At 40.4% G+C, this 14725-nt stretch overlaps 1 protein-coding gene across 1 annotated transcript in view; it reads right to left on the bottom strand.

Annotated features, from left to right (window-relative positions):
• The window catches only part of b3gat2 (beta-1,3-glucuronyltransferase 2 (glucuronosyltransferase S)), a 58698-nt gene that overhangs the window by 12077 nt on the left and 31896 nt on the right, over window positions 1–14725 (bottom strand). The window contains exon 3 of the mRNA XM_026189786.2: window positions 900–1048. Coding sequence (XP_026045571.1) covers window positions 900–1048 — 149 coding nt within the window. The remainder of the gene's footprint in view (window positions 1–899; window positions 1049–14725) is intronic.

Raw genomic sequence — 14725 nt, 5'->3', positions numbered from 1 at the left:
ACTAGGTAACTACGTTGAACTGCCTTATCTAACTGAATGGACTTTTTTGGGGACCAGGAAGTTGTATAAAGAGGTTTCTTTAATACATAATCATTTGATGAATCATTTTCAATTTTTGCACGTTCTTTCAAGGCAGTGCCTGACATCAGCTCATTAACTTAAAATTGCACAAGGGGCCAGGTTTCAGGATTAAATATAACACCTATGTATAATCAGCCAAGCTTCATCCTACACTGCACAACTAATTTTGTAAAAATGTCTGAATATGGAATTCAAATTTCATCTGAACTGCATTTTCTGCATTTCATTTAAAATGTGTCTGATCAGGTTACATGTAAGTGTCTACGCATACAATATAGCAGCAAATTAGCAGGAGTAGGAGGCATCTCAGTCTTGGCAGTGCTTGGAGCCCAATACACTTTCACTGGCGTTATGCAAAACCAGAGAAATACACCTTAAGGGTAAAAATGAGTGAGTAAAGTGAGCAACTGTACTGCAGCAGGCAGCTGGACTGACATAGGAACGTCTCCATTCTGTGAGAAGAAAATGTAAAATAGCAATGAAGAAAATGTATAAAAATGTTTCTGTGTGAAACCGTCTACCTGTGTGTGTATTATAAAGCTCACTGCAGTCGCCAACTTCAACATGTCTACAGTTGTTGAGTTCTGGTCAAAAGTCTGATGGGACAATCGTTAGTCTTAAAAAGAACATCTTTGCTTTAAGTTTGAGTATAAAGGAAATTTTCCATTTCTAGGAAAGTCCTCTTCAGCATATTTGAACATGTTTTTACTGGGTGTTTCAGGTCCCAGTAGAAGGTGTTAAATTCTGTCACATCACCTCGCCTTAATGAAATTCTTTTCATTTTGTTGCAACAGACACAGACATGCCCGGTTACTGACCCGTGTGCAGTTGTTCGCCTTGGGCTCCAAGTCGGTGACCTTGGTGATCTGCTTGAGGAAGTCGGATTCCTGCATCCCCGGCTGGGAGCCTCGCCGTTTGAACTGTGCCCGCGGGTTCGCCAGGATCACCTGAAGATTCACTGCAAATCCTGAGGAGCCGGAGGAAGAAGAGAAGACTAAGGTGAAGGGATGAAGACGCTAGCCAGCATGGATAAAAGGGACATTACGAGGCTGTTGTAATCACAGCAGAAAATGACCAAGTTGATTAGTGCATCTAATGACTGTGATATGGCTAATATGAAATTCATTTACCACAGGGGTCTGCGTTCTCTGGTGATAATTGTACTGTAGATGAGAAGGAAAATAAGTGAATGTCAGAGGGAAGAATGCTCAGGATGCCAGTGTGCTGGAGCAGAAGCAGGGATTAATGCGTGGCTTGAAACCAGATTTAATCAATCTGATTAGAAAAACTTGGTAACTGTGGGGAGAAACCGGCTGTGTGACTCCATGTAATTACAGCAGCGGGGGGAAAAAAGTATTAGCTGCCCTACAGCCAGAAATACATTTGAAGGTTCGGAAGTATTTCACATTGTGAGACAAGTTTTATATAATCTTTTCCATAACTCCACAAAATTTTATTTTGAACTCAAATCAAACGTGACAAACTAAACAGGAAAGCTAATCCCTGCAGCTGCTGCAGTTAACCTTGTGCAGCATGTGTGTGGAGAACACGTCATTCACACATCTGATGTGTTGTTGACCCTGTAGCCACAGGTCTGAAGGTGACACGTGATGAGTCTGTTTTGCATAATTTTTGCCTGCTTTGAGCTTCCACTGTCAGAAGAAAGTGTCATCTGCAGTTAGTGTGTCAGCTCTCGTTACTGCCACATTAGGTACCGTTGAGTTTTTAATAACTGATGCTCTTGGAATTCATGGCTGTGGCCTCTGTGGATTTTTATTTTGAAAAACCACATTTGCTGACTGTAAAACAGATCTGCGCCAAAGTTACAGAACGCTGGTATTTGGCCCTCAGCTCAGTATTTCATTTTAATTTTTCCTCGTCTTCAGGGCTAGGTGTATCACTAGACAATGACATAAGATATTTACACCTTCATTTAATCTTGACCTAATAAGTCTGTCAGTAAGCACGAAATATCTATGGTTATGTATTAAATGGACAAAAACACAGGACCAAAACTGACCTCTGTGCTACAGTTTAATTCAGTGATTGGGTCTGGTCCAAAGGAGTGGATTAGCTATAACACATGCAAACCACTCTGTTGTTGTGAGTGCTGTAAATACTGAATATTAATTCCCAGATGAAATCCTATAATGCAAGTAGTATGGTCTCAATTTCAATCTAATTTTCTAAGCTGTGTGTTGCTTCTGGCAAATGTTTTCTTAACTTTCCACAGAAGATGAATGCGTTCTACTACTTCCTGTCTTCGATGTTATTTCCCTTTACGATGCCACCGTGCAGCCTGAAGCTACCTCTACTGTGCTGGTTAAAATAAATCATTTTCTTTCTATCTGTTGTAGTAGACAGAAACAGCAATAGAAGACTGAGTAACTAAGCTAAAGTTGTTTACTTACACATGCGGACATGAAAATAGGAGCCTGTTTTAAAATTCATTACTTATGAACATACGAGTTAAAGAGACATCAATGGCTTGATTGCCCGTCCACTGCCACTTCCTAACTCATTTACTCCATGAAGATGAACTAAGGATGTATAACACACTGACAGTTGCTCAATTCAATTCAATTCAGTTACCTCAAGGTGCTTTATATTGTAAGGTAGACCCTACAATAATACATAAATGGTAAATGGCCTGTATTTGTATAGTGCTTTACTAGTCCCTAAGGACCCCAAAGCACTTTACACATCCAGTCATCCACACATTCACACACACATTCAAACACATACATTCATGTATTGAGAAAAAACCCCCAACAATCATATGACCTCCTATGAACAAGCACTTTGGCGACAACGGGAAGGAAAGACTCTCTTTTAACAGGAAGAAACCTCCGGCAGAACCAGGCTCATGGAGGGGCGGGGCCATCTGCTGCGACCGTAATTGGACACTGGAGCGAATAAAACAAACAACAAACTGCAAGATAGCAACAGTACCTCAGTGCTTAACATCTAACCAGGTGAAGAATACTCTCAACGAGGTAGGTGTACCATCATCCACAATCAAGAGACGCCTTTAGCAATAAGGGTGCAAAGCTGAAGGCAGAGAGACCCACAAACATGCAGCAGCTGAAGGCGCCTGCAGTAAAGGCCTGGCAGGGCATCTCAACAGAGGAAACTCAGCAGTTGATGATGTCCATGGGTTCTTGACTTCAGGCAGTCATTGACCACAAAGGATTTTCATGTCTGAATCAAGTCTTAAAAATGATGTTTAACATGTTTGAAACTCTAAAAATAGGTGAAATGTCTGTAATTTCTAAGCAGTTCATCGTAATTTTCATAAACCCTTCATTTGATGCTGAAAGGCTGTATAATTAAAATACACTGTGGTGATGTACAGAGGTAAAATTTACAAAGATTCTATCAGTGTTTACGTATAGATCTAACTATACGTGTCTCTCCCAAACTCAGCTACTTATCACAGACGCAGTATCTCCAAAATGAAATAAACAAGCAGAAGATCTGTTGGAGCTAAATAAAGAAGCCAGACTGATGCTAGCAGACAGGGCACACATGGAATGCCATAACCAAGTAGCTGCCAGAACATCCGTGCTGATTATGGTCTAGAAATTCCAAGGTCAAAATGGGATCACTGAGATAAGATCCTGTGGACCTTCCAGATACAGACAGACAAACTGCTGATGGCTAACCAATTGCACAGAGTTGTGCTGGACAAGCAGAGGAAGACAGCTGTAGTGATTGATGTAGCTATACCAAGTACCAAGCAACACCAGGAAGATGGAACAAGGGAAGCTTGAGAAATACCAAAGCCTGAGAGAGGAGCTAAAGAAGGAGTGCAGGGTGAAGGCAGCGGTGGTCCTCGTGGTAAACGGGCCACTCGGGGCAGTGAGTGGCTCCAGCAGATCCCAGGAGACAGACAGACAGATAGATATGAAACTCACATTCACTCTCCATAGAGAATATTGCCGCTTTGTCTGCATTGTTTTATTTATTTATTTTGTTATATCAAAGAAAAAAGTTTATTATTTTCCCAAATGTGTGTGATTGTGAGAAGAGTTCTCTGAGCATTAATTATTGCTTCAGGACTCATCTGAGAACTGTTACTAAACGGCTAGAGGGAGAGAAGTGGTGCTGCCGAGAGGCGCTGACAGGAGGAGAGGAGGAGATCGTCAGGGAACAACAGGTGTCTGTTTTATCCTCAGAAAAACATACGAAAGGCTCTGGCTGCTTCAATTTCCATTCAATATCACCATAAAGCTTTTAGTGACTCTGTGACTGGGGTGGGGCAGTTAGGTAGGATGTTCTCCATATTTTGTGCACCTGTATGTACACATTCCTGTGTGCCACGTTTCCTTACTGAAGAAAAAAAACACCTGATCCCCAACATCAGCCACAATGTTAAGACCTATCCTTGTTGAGCCTGTTTTCCAGCCCACAACTTTACTGTTTTATTTTACTCCCAGCACTCTTTTTTGGCATGTCATCAATTTGCTGTAAATCACGAGTAATAACATGAATTTGGCAAATTATTCATCTGACTTTGAGAAATACCAAAACATAGCATTTTTTTTATTGGAAAAGAAAACAGACGTTCACAGGTTTCAGATGTTAGATCTTCGCGCTGACGCCTGAGGTGAACCAGAAGCCTTTTAAATATTTTATGGCTTTACTTTTTACAGGTATAGTGTGAAGTAAAAAGACTCAGAAAGTGAAGGAAAACACAATGAAAAAAAATCCAAACACTGTGGTACAGTTTAAAGTAATTTATAGCCATCCTTAAACGCCTGTCAGGACAGGAAAGAGCTCCAGTGTGGGTTATGTTTTAAGCATTTCTCACACAGAGATTTCTAGTTCCACGTGTGACAGGAAGATATTTGCAGAAACTTCTTCTGTGCACAAGGTCTCAACATAATTACTGAATATTTATTTATGCAAATCATCAGTGGGTGGCACGCCTTTGCAATCAGTGTGGCAATTTGCCCCTGGTAATTCACCATCCTCGCCTCTATTTTCCCCTCACATCCGCCACCTCTAGCTGAACAGAATATTCTAGGCTGCAGTTATCCAGACGCGGTGATACATGGCCAGCAGACAAGACAGCAGTCCTCTGAGGTAAGTTAGTGTCAGAGTGGGTCACACAGAGAAAGAAACAGCAGACATGCAAGTGAGTTTGGTATGTATTATCTCTCTGTAAGTTTAGTGTACTTTAGACCAAGTGAAAAGCACATCCACACTGATGTACACAGTTAGATAAATGTGTCCATACAGGACTTATATAGTACATAGTATAAAGAGAGCATATTTCTCCCATATTGCCTTATTTTTATTGGATCCCTGATAAATCCAGAATCAAGTTTAAAATCCTTCTCACATACAAGGTCTTCAATAATCAAGGCCCCATCTTGTCTTAATAACCTCATAGTGCATTATCACCACAATAGAGCACTTTGCTCTCGGACTGCTGCTTTACTTGTGCTTACTGGGATATATATAACTATGTGTTTACACACAACTTTGCATTTAATCATTAGTTTTCATTAGTCCCTTTTCCTGCCTCCCTCACCCACATCCATCTCCCAGATAGCTGCCTCTCCCTCAGCCTGGCTCAGCTGGAGGTTCCTTCCTGTTAAAAAGGCGTTTTCCCTTCCCACTATCGCCAAATGCTTGCCCAAAGCTGTATTACTGTAGGGTCTTTAGCTTACAATATAAAGCACCTTGAGGCGACTGTAATTGTGATTTGGTGCTATATAAATAAAACTGAATTGAAATACTGAAAGCAGCTATTTTTTTAAATTTGACAGTCTTTTCTTTTTATGATGTTCAACCTTTGGACATCCACTAGTTAATTGAGAAACCATCGGAGGTTAGGGTTAACGACTGGGTCCACTTAATGGCGACCCCTTTTTATCAAGTTGGTGCCTCTGTGGAACACACAAATGAAAAAGAAGATTTTAGCAGAAAAACTGAAATGTAACATTTTCTAATTAAAAAAAAGACTGAAGTAAAACAAAACTCATCTTTAACACTCAGAAGACTTATCACTCTAAAGCCACAGGCAAATTCCCTTTTTCAAATTAGCTACACAAAGGCACACACAGGAAAGTGCTGCAACACCTCCACAGTTATTAGGTTATGTTGGTGTCAGGCTCATTACTGCTCCATGTGCAATACTGCAGGCTAATCACAGAGATAAATGGCGCTCAGGTGGAGTAGATAAGCTATTAGAGCTATTACATGATAGGCGTCTCCTAAACCTGCTGCCAGCCACTGGACGTCACAGCTTATCTGAGCCATTTTTGCCCAAGAGGAGGTTGTCCAGACTCTGCGCTAACTTTGTCCCACTTTATACCTGACCCACTCCAGCTGACCTATATGACTGTGTATCTATTGCAAGTAAAGCCCATCAGCAAAGGGTATATAAGCGTGTTTGGAGAGAGAAAAATGTTGACTGTAGTTCATCATTATTTGGGCCCTGCATATAAAGCAAGTTAGAACTGTTTTCTTTTGCATGTATAGACATTGTTTTGCTCAGCGTAAGCTTTTAAAGACATTACATTTGTTTTTACTGAAGGATCAAGAGTCTAAATTAGTACAACTCCCCTGTTGGGGTTGTACTTTCTGACTTCTCAGGAGCTCTTAAGGCAGAATTCTAGTAGCAGTGCTGAACATCACTCGCTGGTCAAACAGTTTCATAAAACCTTTGTACAACTGGACTCACACTGTAGCACTCGGTGCCACTAGGATCGATATTTCTTTTAATGTTGACTTGTCTCAGGTACCCAGCTGTATTTGAACATTTGTTATGTTTTGCTTGATCCTGTGATGATGAAGAACACAAGTGGGTAAACAAAAAAGTTTAAAATGTAAAAACTGGGTTTCCCAATCATGTTGAAGAAAAGGTCTCACTGATTCTGTCAGCTGATCACCCGACCTTTTAAGGACACACAAAATGCAGCCTGGTGAGTAAACAAGCATTCATTCTTTACAATAAAGCTCCACAGGGCACCTTTAACAACAAAATTACATACTCAGCCACCTGATGAGCCTAAAAAGCAGAAGACAAAGAATGCATCAGCACGCAGCGGACAGGGGAGCTAGCAAGAAAGCTCATAAACAAGAAAAAGTAAACAAGAAAAAAAAACATTTGCTGTTTGATTTATTGTGGTTACATACAAACTTATTCTGGAAACAGTGAAGGAGGGTACGTCTGTGAGTCTCCTGTGCATTCATTTATTACATCTATTCATCATAGTCAAACCACACTACATACAAAAAATAACACATTGTTTCCCTTGTGTGTCAAACTGATACACAATCACTCTTTGTTTGAACTTTTCTTAAAAATTGTCTTTTTATAGAAAATTGCAAAAATAATTAATTCCTAATTCAGCTTCACTTGCACCTTTGTATTTGGGACTTCTTGTTCAAAAAGGAGCATTAGAGCATGACCACAGCAATGATTTCATTTAAAAGGAAAAAATATTTTTTGGGGATCCAATGGATTCAAGTTTTCTCCACCAGCTCTTTCCTCACTACAGGGACATTTCAGAGAGAAACAGCAGGTCAGGCCAAGGTTTCTCAGCCGTGCCAGTCCCAAAGTATTAAATAGTATCATCAGGCTAATACTCTTATGACAATCTATTTCTGAGTCCCACGAAGAGGCAATACTGGCAATACAAACACTGCCAAACACTAATGGAGCAACGCGCTGCACTCGTGTGCACATCAAAGCTCCATCTACTGATTTCATTCAATGCATAAAGTGTAAAAATTTCCATTTCACCAACGTTTAAATAATCTGTCATTCCAACTGCCACATATTCAGTGCTGTGGACAGGAGGGACCCACAGCTTATTCATTTTAAATAACAGCACAGTAGGAAAGTGTTTGGAGGCAGGAGCAGATGGCTCGTTGCTCAGTCTTTTGGGATATTTAAGTTCTTAAATCTAAACACTTGGTTTTGTTTGTGGTAACATATTTCATAACATTTTAGGTGACTACAGATATAATGAATACTAATAATAAAAACTTTATTTGTATAGCACTTTTCAAAACACAGAGTTACAAAGTGCTTCACAGCAGGAATAAAAGCCACATGCTGAAGATAAGTATGTTAAAATAGACAGACAGTTTTTAGACCCTGGTTAGAGGTTCAGACAAAAGCCTAATTTTTGCCTAGCGACTAAAGCTGCAACCTGTCTCAATACTTGTGAGAAAAAGGCCTTAAATACTACCTTAGCCAGCTGACTCCAATCAGAAATTAGGCAAGCGGACTCCCAAAGCTTGTGAGAGCTACCTGGTACCCTGTCCTAGACTTTTGTTTTGTGGCCAGTTATTGTTATTGTTTTCCTTTTGATAATGATAGTGGCTTGTCCTTTAACACAAAGGACAAGCCACTATCATTATCAAAAGTCTTATGCTTGTTGCTGTCATTCACTGCATCCAGCTGAACCAGCCGGTTGTGGATAACCTGGCCATTCGGGTATGCAGGGCGTGGGTATGCAGACCACTTTGAAAGGCCTTGAGATCACCATTGTTGGCGCTGTGTAAATAGAATGCATGTTTTTTTTTCTTGAATAAAATTTGTAGTGATTGAATATTTGGGTAATATCCCTCTTAGAGATGTTTTCCAAATAATTGCCATGTCTCACAGCTTCGGCTGACAGATAAAGTGGTCCATGTCTTCCATTTGATTCCTTTTTCTTCCGGTCCATTATTCTCTTATTGCCTCGACTTTAATGTCGAATCATTTCCTTTTTACCTCAGCCGGAGTCAGTGCTGCGGGGGGATACAACAGTAACCACATGGCTTATTGGAGCCCACGCATCATTTTTCTCTACTGTTGTTACTCCTGAGGAAACACTTTTGAAAAGTGTGCCTTCTCCGACTTCCACCTTGGAAATGGCTTGAATTTCTTCAGCAGTAAAATTATTATTGCCTTAGCTCTCTCAAACTTTACCACTTACTCCATGCATTCTCACTCACTATGTGTTAACAGACCTCTCTGCATTGGATCATATTTGTTAATAATCTCTGTCTCTCTTCCACAGCATGTCTTTTGTCCTGTCTTCCCTCCCCCTCCCTGAGGCTGGTTCTGTTGGAGGTTTCTTCCTGTTAAAAGGGAGTTTTTCCTTCCCACTGTCACCGAAGTGCTTTCTCATAGGGGTCATATAATTGTTAGGTTGTTGTCTGCATGTAATATTGTTGGGTCTACTTTATAATATAAAGCGCCTTCAGGTGACTGTCGTTGTGATTTGGCGCTGTATCAATAAAACCGAGTTGAACTGAATGCAAACAAAGGCAAATGTGTTGGCTTACATAGAGAAATGAGGGTGTGGCTCTGTGTAGATTTACCAACATACAGTGGTAGAAACAAAATTTGCCAGTGCACATGTGTCATGAACTCTGAGTCTCCACGTCGATTCCTCTTTTGCTCGAATTAAGACCCTGTTCTACACAAATATTAGTGAATGAGGCCCATTTTACTTCACAGAGTCTGGGACAGATCCCTCTGACTAAACAACCAACAGATTATTCTGCTAGTAGTGACCTAGTAACCTCAAATGTTTTAACATTTAATAATAAAGGAGGCAAGTCCAAACAACACGACCACACAAAAAAGTATTAATAATTATTGATATAAATTGTTAATAGCAAGAATTCAATGTCTAAAAACATTAAATTCAGGGGTTCAAAAACCCAGGACCATGACAGGGTGCCTTTGGATATGTTGTCAGTCTCACCATCTAGTATCAAAGCTAGACAGTTTCCTTTACTAACAGTATTATATTATATGCTGTTCTTCATCACTAGCTATAAGTTTAGCTGTACATGCTATGGTTATAGCTGGGCTGACCTTTATAATAACACTAGTAGAAATATTGCATGATGAGGCAAAACACATTTAAAATCCTTCTGATATCTGGAGCAGATTGCAGTCTTTGACGGTGAGAGGGGAGAATGAGTGTTCAGTTGAATGAGCGGACGTTCTGTCCATGGATGACCCAACTGAGACATGATAGGAGGAAATGTATACTGTCATAATGTTCCAGAGCACTTTTACAAAATATGCTTCACAATAAAATCCTTCTTGAGAAATGAAGCATTGATTTTGTGCTAACAGCATGATGCAGAAACATTAAGAGGACAAAGGAGCGCATCATGTGGAGGTTATATATGTATACTTATCAAACACAGGGAATTAAGTAGGGACTGCATCTTTTTTAAGCCTATCTTAAAAGATAAGGTTCTTAGAATTAAAACTAAAATCTGTACACACCAACCAACCCCAAACGGCTTCATTTTAGCTGTCTTACTATGACTTTCGAGCTGTCTGTCTGAACTGTGTAGCATCTTTCTGTGATTTTAGCTGTGGTTTAAACCTTCTTTTTGTATCCTTAGCTTTATAGCTTGCTGCCAGTCTGAGTCTTTAGGTATGTAATTAACTTTTCTCACCTACAGGCATGGATTTAGCCGTTAGCTTACTATGGTTACTAGGTTATTGTGACCCAGTAAGTAACAGTACAGCAGAGAGCACACACATAACTAAGTAAAATGAGGAAATAGAAAGCAAGTTGAAATGTGAATAGAACATAAAATGAAAACGAGAGCAATGTCTGGCACAGCCTTATGGACTTTATTGATTAATATTAGCATGGTGTAATGTGAGGCTTTGATAGCCTGAGGGAACTGTGAGATCACACTGTTATGCTATATAGCCAGTTTTCAGTTTTGATTTCTCATTTTATTCATCTCTTCGGCCCCGCCCATTGCTCTTTGATTTAGTTCCAGTTAAGACGTTGACAGGAAGTGCAAAAGAGTTTATCCAGGGTAAAAACAGACATAAGAACAAAGTACTGTGACACTGACACCATAAGCTAAAAACGAATGACCTTCTTCTGGAACCTCCGTCGCCCTTTCATATACCACAACAGTGTTCCTCTTAGATCTGCTTCAGATCTCAAGTAAACAGTTTGTGGTGTGTGTAGCAGAGAGATAAGTTTGTTTTTTTAAATTTGTTTTAAATAATGACAAGAACAACAGAACATCCAAGGAGAAAGGTGTCAAGTTCCACCACACCATGTGACTGACAAGTGGCAACTGGAATTACAAGCACCTGACAATGAAAAGCAGACAAAATCAGACAGAAAGAAGTGAGAAACAAAGGCAATCCAACGCCAGGTGTTGAGTTCAGGAAACTGTGTTCTGTACTGTAAGTCCAAACTTCTCAAGACAACTTTAGCACATTACATCCTACTCATAAGCAAGTGTGACTAATTATTGCATCTTTGCTTTGAAGTATGATTATTTTCATGTGCGTTTGCTTGGCTGAAAGGCAGCTGAAAGCTGGGTAATAATTTTCACATAGAAATTCTCTTTCTTTTTATCAAAAAGTACTCATGTGTTTTTTCCTGAACTTTTAATAGACAAACTCAGACTACCTTTACTTGTGTTTATACTTATGCATAATTTAGGAGCAAGTAAATCTGGATTCCAGGACAACATTTTAAAAAACAATAAAAAAAAAACAGAACCCCCCACAGATTAGCAAACTGAGCCAGAGGATTTGTTCATTTCCTTCTTCATTTTTGAGCTGAACTGAATTACAGCGTACGCAATCATACGTAAGTTATCAGCAGTGCTATATTTATTAGGATGGCCTGATTCTCTGGTTCTGACACCTTTATCGCTGGCTATTTAAATCTGAAAGTGTGCACTTCGGTCCTGACTGTTGGATTTAAAATGCACTATGGTGGTATACAGTGGCAAAATTACACAAATTGTGTTACTTGTCAGACTTGCTCCCGGGCGCCACATTAGCAGAGCCATACGGCCAAATTAAAATGGATTTTACTTTTACATTAAATTTGAACCTGTCCAAATTGATATGTATATGTGTCCCCAAGCACTTTCAGTCTGTTACACTATATTTTCCTCGTGTGCCACAAATTTTATTGTCTGTTGAGTTCAGCTTCTTACTCGGGTCCACTGGGGTTATTAGGGGGTTAAACATTTTCATGTCCCGATCTCAGGAAGCACCCCAAAGCGTAAGCATCACTTCAACAACAGAGAGACTGTCTTTGTGTTGCCATGTCTGTGCGTGCTTGTGTTTCTGTATTTGCTCTGTGAGCCCGTATGAACGCATTTGCTCTGTTCTGCAGCTGTGATGCACTTTAGGAAAATTGCATGCATGAATATGTGCGTGTCATGGAACATCAACACCTGTCTACTTGTATCAATTCAAGTGCCTGCAGGTGTGTGTTTGCCTGTGTTTTTCCCCCAATAGACACATGATGTAATTGTATCTGTGTGTCTGTGGGCACATGTGCATATTCACACACACACATGCTGAGGTGAATAGTACTCCACACCATCATTGTCCAGGATCCATTGTGTCTGGCTAAATGAGACCGAGCAGTAGATGGGAAGCTTTAGTGGTCTGCTAACAATACAGCACTGTATAACACAATACTATTAGGACACGCACTGGCACTCACTCAGCACTCTGCAGACACCCTATTGTAAATCCCATGAATAATAATTTAAGAGTGAACAAAGTTTGGGTCGCTCTCCCGGCTCAGCCATTGTTGTCCTTACAGAATTTAAAGCAAAAAAAAATGCTTTGTGTTCAGGGCTCGGCAGTAAATCTTAGCGTTGCAAATTGACAGCGTAATTATATAGTGCGGTGTAAAAGTAGGGCTGATAATTACAGTGTGTGTGTGTCAGTGTATGTGCTGTGTGTGATTAGGTGATGGTTTGAGGGAGAATGGAGGGATGAGATCTTGGCCCGCTCCTGTTATCGTGATTTAATTAAAACCAATCCCAGGGGCCGACCTGCGCACGTGTGCTGAGTGTGTCCTCATTGGGGTTTGGAACGATACAAGCCTGCAATCGCTATAGCCTGCTATTGTGTCACTTTCTCTAAACATTTAACAAACAGCATCTTGCGCAGAGGGTCTAAATACAGTGTATGTGCGGGTGAAGTGGGATAATGACTGGGGACTGGCAGGGTGGTATTATTTGGTCAGTGTGATGAATTATTTGCTCTCGGGTCAAATGGAGCTCGGAGGCTGATCACTAGTCTGATTGGATTTTTACACAGGAGATATGAAGATGTAAACAGATTGATGGGGATGTCTGCTTTGCTCTCCATTAAGTGGATTATAAATATAAGGACCAATTTGGAATGAAGTGCTCTCTTCAGAACTCACACACCTCATGGGGCGATCGTGGCTCAAGAGTTAGGAGTTCGCCTTGTAATCGGAAGGTTGCCGGTTCGAGCCCCGGCTTGGACAGTCTCGGTCGTTGTGTCCTTGGGCAAGACACTTCACCCGTTGCCTACTGGTGGTGGTCAGAGGGCCCGGTGGCGCCAGTGTCCGGCAGCCTCGCCTCTGTCAGTGCGCCCCAGGGTGGCTGTGGCTGCAATGTAGCTTGCCATCACCAGTGTGTGAATGTCTGTGTGAATGGGTGGATGACTGGATATGTAAAGCGCTTTGGGGTCCTTAGGGACTAGAAAGGCGCTATATAAATACAGGCCATTTACCTCGCACACGCTTTTTCATTCATGCCGTCAAAGTTGTGGAGTAACATCGGTTCACTCTGTGCTAAAGTTTGGTCACGACTTAAAGGCTTTCTTTCTGTTGCCAACACAAAGTTGACAAAACAAGGTTAATGTGTGTTGCATCAACAGCATGAAGTGATCAATGAAACCAATAAACCTGATGACATAAACAGGACACCTGTCATTGCCAGTAACTGTCTGCTCCAATTATAACAATCTGAAATCCCTAAAACCAAAAATCTGGCTACAGTTTAGGATTTAACGCTGATTTCATATATTAATAACAGAAAAACATGGAAGTAGCTTCCGTCTGAGAATTAAAGCCAATCCAGAAAGTATCCGGCAGCCATGCAGCTGTGGATTATTACTGCAGAGTGAACATTATCTTTGAAGAACATTACTTTTGAACCAAGTGTACTAATACAGCTAACATCAGTGCTGCTTGTTAGGCTAGTATAGCTAATATTCTCATTAAATCAATTAGATGCCTTATTCCCATTCTCTATTTTTTGTTTCCCATTTTTTGAACTATCCAATTACAATATGATCACGTGACACTTGAACATTGAGCTTTCCATACTCCGCCTTAAATAAGACTGTTTGTTCAAACCTCCATTAGAGCTGCAACTAGGGGGCAGTGGAGCCGGCTGTAAATATTGTAAACAAGGCAAAACATTCAAACGGAAAACTTTAGCAAACAGTTACTTATTGAAACATCCTGTATGGGGTCATGTATGTGTCCACCTGACAGTATAGGTCCAAAAATCAGCTCCTTTTAGCTTTTTTTTGGTTTCAAGAGACTCATGAGAGAAATGCTCCACTAGCTTCAGTATGTAAATGTTTACTTGATGTTTATTTCTGGCAGGTGTTGCAGTTATTAATAGGACTTTTTCACCTCTGACAGCAACTGCCTGCTGCAAGTCAAGCAGAATGATGAGAATGAACTAAGTCAGTAGACTTCAACCAGCTAAAAGACACTAAAAAATCTGCAGACAAGCCAAGAAGTCTGATAATTCTCTTAAGATCAAATGAAAACGACCAGTTTGGGGTCAGACACAGTGGCTTTAGTCTTTGTTTAAAGCGGACACCTTAAGTGTTAAATCAATA

Source organism: Astatotilapia calliptera, chromosome 13, assembly GCF_964374335.1.
Source record: "Astatotilapia calliptera chromosome 13, fAstCal68.1, whole genome shotgun sequence".
In the NCBI taxonomy this organism is placed as follows: Eukaryota; Metazoa; Chordata; class Actinopteri; order Cichliformes; family Cichlidae; genus Astatotilapia; species Astatotilapia calliptera.
Note: the sequence above shows the minus strand (reverse complement) of the source record. Positions and strands in the feature narration are given on the sequence as shown.